General features: G+C 41.3%; 1 protein-coding gene across 1 annotated transcript in view; it reads right to left on the bottom strand.

Moving 5' to 3' along the window:
* LOC121346028 overlaps positions 1-858 on the bottom strand; it is a gene marked incomplete at both ends in the record, with an annotated part of 2860 nt that extends 2002 nt beyond the window's left edge. Inside the window, one exon of the mRNA XM_041423434.1 lies at positions 522-858. Within this exon, the coding sequence (XP_041279368.1) occupies positions 522-858 (337 nt within the window). The remainder of the gene's footprint in view (positions 1-521) is intronic.
* Between the last annotated feature and the right edge of the window lie 3900 nt (positions 859-4758).

The following is a 4758-nucleotide window of genomic DNA, read 5'->3' on the forward strand; positions in this document are numbered from 1 at the left end:
TCGGATCCAACTGGAATTGGGTTGGATCCAACTGGGATTGGCTCGGATCCAACTGGGATTGGGCTGGATCCAACTGGGATTGGGTCAGATCCAACTGGGATTGGGTTCGATCCAACTGGGATTGGGTTCGATCCAACTGGAATTGGGTTGGATCCAACTGGGATTGGCTCGGATCCAACTGGGATTGGGTCGGATCCAACTGGGATTGAGATGGATCCAACTGGGATTGAGGTGGAACCAACTGTGGTTGGGTTTGAGGGACACCAAGGTTTGGAATTCCACCAGGATCCTTCTGGAATTGGGTTGAAATCCTCAGGAATTGGGTTGGACCCAACTGGGATTGAGATGGATCCAACTGGAATTGGGTCAGATCCAACTGGGATTGGGTTGGATCCAACTGGAATTGGCTCAAAACCCCTGGAATTGGTTCAGATCCCTCCAAAACCATCTCAAACCCCCTTAAACCCCCAAAACTCCCCAAAACCCCCCAAAATTCCTTCCTCCTCCTCCTCCCGGGTTACCGCTGGGAATTCGGGAATTGTTGTAGGCCTTCATGGAATTCTCCAGGTTCTGCTTGTCGATGGCGATGTTCTGCAGCGCTCCCTGCGCCTCGAAACTGGCGAATTCCTGGAATTCCGGCAGCCTCCAGACCGTCTCCTCCTTCTCCACGTGGAAAATCTCGTCGCCGTCGAAGTCGAACATGTACTGCTCGCTGTCCGCCTTGGAATCCAGGGATTTTTGGTAGAATTCCGTCTGGATGATGCTGTGGCGCACTGAGGAACGGGGGTTTGGGTTAAAATTTAAAAAAATTGGGGATTTCTGTTGAAAATCCCGGAAGAAAATCAGGATTTCCGTTAAAAGTCATGGGGAAATTGGGGATTTCTGTTGAAAATCCCGAAAAAAAATCAGGATTTCCATTAAAAATCCTGGAGAAATTGGGGATTTCTGCTGAAAATCCCAGAAAAAAAATCAGGATTTCCATTAAAAATCATGGGGAAATTGGGGATTTCTGCTTAAAATCCCAGAAAAAATATCAGGATTTCCATTAAAAGTCATGGGGAAATTGGGGATTTCTGTTTAAAATCCTGAAAAAAAATCAGGATTTCCGTTAAAAGTCATGGGGGAATTGGGGATTTCTGCTGAAAATCCTGGAAAAAAAATCAGGATTTCCACTCAAAGTCATGGGGAAATTGGGGATTTCTGTTGAAAATCCCAGGAAAATTGGGAATTTCTGCTTAAAATCCCCCAAAAAAATCAGGATTTCCATTAAAAGTCATGGGGAAATTGGGGATTTCTGTTGAAAATCCTGGGAAAATTTGGAATTTCTGCTTAAAATCCCAGGGAAATTGGGGATTTCTGCTTAAAATCCCGAAAAAAAAAATCAGGATTTCCATTAAAAATCCTGGAGAAATTGGGGATTTCTGCTGAAAATCCCGGAAGAAAATCAGGATTTCCTTTAAAAGTCATGGGGGAATTGGGGATTTCTGTTTAAAATCCTGAAAAAAAAATCAGGATTTCCACTAAAAATCTTGGGGAAATTGGGGATTTATCTTGAAAATCCTGGGAAAATTGGGGATTTCTGCTGAAAATCACAGGGAAATTGGGGATTTCTGCTTAAAATCCTGAAAAAAATCAGGATTTCCATTAAAAGTCATGGGGGAATTGGAGATTTCTCTTGAAAATCCTGGGAAAATTAGGGATTTTTGATCAAAATCACAGGAAATTTGGGAAAAATCATGGGAAAAATTGGGATTTCTACTGAAAATCCTGGGAAAATTGGGGATTTCTGATCAAAATCTTGGTAAATTTAGGATTTATGCTCAAAATCCCAGGGAAATTGGAGATTTTTGGTCAAAATCCTGGGAAAATCAGGGATTTTTTTGGTCAAAATTGTAAGAAATTGGGGATTTGGGCTTAAAATTAAAAATAAAAATTGGGTTTACGCTCAAAATCATGGGGAAATTGTGGATTTTTGATCAAAATAAAGGGAAAATTGGGGGGAAATCCTGGGAAATTTGGGGATTCTGCTCAAAATCCTGGGAAAATTCGGGATTTTTACTCAAAATCCCAGGAAATTTGGGCATTCTTCTTAAAATCCTAGAAAATTTGGGGGTTTCCACTCAAAATCCTGAGAAATTGGAAATTTCTACTTAGAATCCCAAGAAAATTGGGGATTCCTACTCAAAATTAGCAGAAAATTTGGGAATTCTTCTTAAAATCCCAAGAAAATTGGGGATTTCTACTCAAAATTCACAAAAAATTTGGGATTTCTGCTCAAAACCCTAGAAAATTGGGGATTTATGCTCAAAATCCCAGCAAAATTTGGGATTTCTGATCAAAATTCCAGGAAAAAAATGGGGATTTCTACTGAAAATTCACAAAAAATTTGGGAATTCTTCCAAAATCCCAAGAAAATTTGGGATTTCTACTCAAAATCCCAGAAAATTTGGGATTTCTACTCAAAATCCCAGAAAATTTGGGATTTCTACTCAAAATCCCAGAAAATTTGGGATTTCTACTCAAAATCCCAGAAAAATTGGAAATTTTTGGTCAAAATCCTGGGAAAATCAGGGATTTTTTTTGGTCAAAATTGCAAGAAATTGGGGATTTGGGCTTAAAATTTAAAAAAAATTGTATTTACGCTCAAAATCATAGGGAAATTGTGGATTTTTGATCAAAATAAAGGGAAAATTGGGGGGAAATCCTGGGAAATTTGGGGATTCTGCTCAAAATCCTGGGAAAATTCGGGATTTTTACTCAAAATCCCAGGAAATTTGGGCATTTCTGCTCAAAATCCACAGAAAATTTGGGCATTCTTCTTAAAATCCTAGAAAATTTGGGGGTTTCCACTCAAAATCCTGAGAAATTGGAAATTTCTACTTAGAATCCCAAGAAAATTGGGGATTCCTACTCAAAATTAGCAGAAAATTTGGGAATTCTTCTTAAAATCCCAAGAAAATTGGGGGTTTCTACTCAAAATTCACAAAAAATTTGGGATTTCTGCTCAAAACCCTAGAAAATTGGGGATTTATGCTCAAAATCCCAGCAAAATTTGGGATTTCTGATCAAAATTCCAGGAAAAAAATGGGGATTTCTACTGAAAATTCACAAAAAATTTGGGAATTCTTCTAAAATCCCAAGAAAATTGGGGATTTCTACTCAAAATTCACAAAAAATTTGGGATTTCTGCTCAAAACCCTAGAAAATTGGGGATTTATGCTCAAAATCCCAGCAAAATTTGGGATTTCTGATCAAAATTCCAGGAAAATTGGGAATTTCTACTCAAAAGTCACAGAAAATTTGGGAATTCTTCCAAAATCCCAAGAAAATTGGAAATTTCTACTCAAAATCCAGGGAAAATTGGGGATTTCTGCTCTAAATTCCAGGAAAATTTGAGAATTTCTACTCAAAATCCCAGAAAATTTGGGTAAAGGACACAAAGAGTCCCAAAATCCCGGGAAATTGGGATTTAGGCACCCTCAGACCCCCAAAATTTTGGGTTCAGGGAAATTTGGGAGGACCCAGACCCCAAAAATGGTGAGAAAAGAGGAAATTTGGGCTCACCCAGCCCCAAAAATCCTGGAAAAAGAGGATGTGAAAAAACCCAGTTCCCCAAATTTTGGGAGCAGGGGGGTTTGGGAAATCCCAGAGCCCAAAAACCCTGGAAAAATTTGGGGTTTAGGAACCCCAGACCCCAAAAATCTTGGAAAAAAAGGGATTTAGGCACTTCCAGAACCCCAAAATCCTGGAAAAAATTTGGGTTTGGGAACACCCAGAACCCCAAAATTGTGGGAAAAGAGGAAGTGGGAATGTGGAGTTCCCCAAATTTTGGGTCCAGGGGGGTTTGGACCCTCCCAAAACCCCAAAAATCCTGGAAAAAGGGGATTTAGGCCCTCCCAAATTCCCAACATCCTGGAAAAACAGGATTTGGGAACTCCCAGTTCCCCAAATTTTGGGTCCAGGGGGGTTTGGACCCTCCCAAACCCCCAAAAATCCTGGAAAAAGGGGATTTAGGCCCTCCCAAATTCCCAACATCCTGGAAAAACAGGATTTGGGAACTCCCAGTTCCCCAAATTTTGGGTCCAGGGGGGTTTGGACCCTCCCAAACCCCCAAAAATCCTGGAAAAAGGGGATTTAGGCACTCCCAGATCCCCAAAATCCTGGAAAAAGAGGATTTTGGGAATTCTCAGTTCCCCAAATTTTGGGTCCAAGGGGGTTTGGACGCTCCCAAAACCCCAAAAATCCTGGAAAAAAGGGATTTAGGCACTCCCAAATTCCCAACATCCTGGAAAAACAGGATTTGGGAACTCCCAGTTCCCCAAATTTTGGGTACAGGGGGGTTTGGGCACTCCCAGAGCCCCAAAAATCCTGGAAAAATCGGGATTTGTGAATTCTCAGTTCCCCAAATTTTGGGACCAGGGGGGTTTGGGCACTCCCAGATCCCCAAAATCCTGGAAAAAGAGGATTTTGGAATTCTCAGTTCCCCAAATTTTGGCTACAGGGGGGTTTGGATGGTCCCAAATCCCAAAAAAAATCCTGGGAAAATCGGGATTTGGGAATTCCCAGTTCCCCAGATTTTGGGTACAGGGGGGGTTGGATGGTCCCAAATCCCGAAAAAAATCCTGGGAAAATCGGGATTTGGGAATTCCCAGTTCCCCAAATTTTGGCTACAGGGGGGTCTGGGCACTCCCAGAGCCCCAAAATCCTGGAAAAACAGGATTTGGGAATTCTCAGTTCCCCAAATTTTAGGTACAGGGG

The sequence above is a fragment of the Onychostruthus taczanowskii genome, unplaced genomic scaffold, assembly GCF_017590055.1.
Source record: "Onychostruthus taczanowskii isolate IOZ18803 unplaced genomic scaffold, ASM1759005v1 scaffold774, whole genome shotgun sequence".
Taxonomy (NCBI): Eukaryota; Metazoa; Chordata; class Aves; order Passeriformes; family Passeridae; genus Onychostruthus; species Onychostruthus taczanowskii.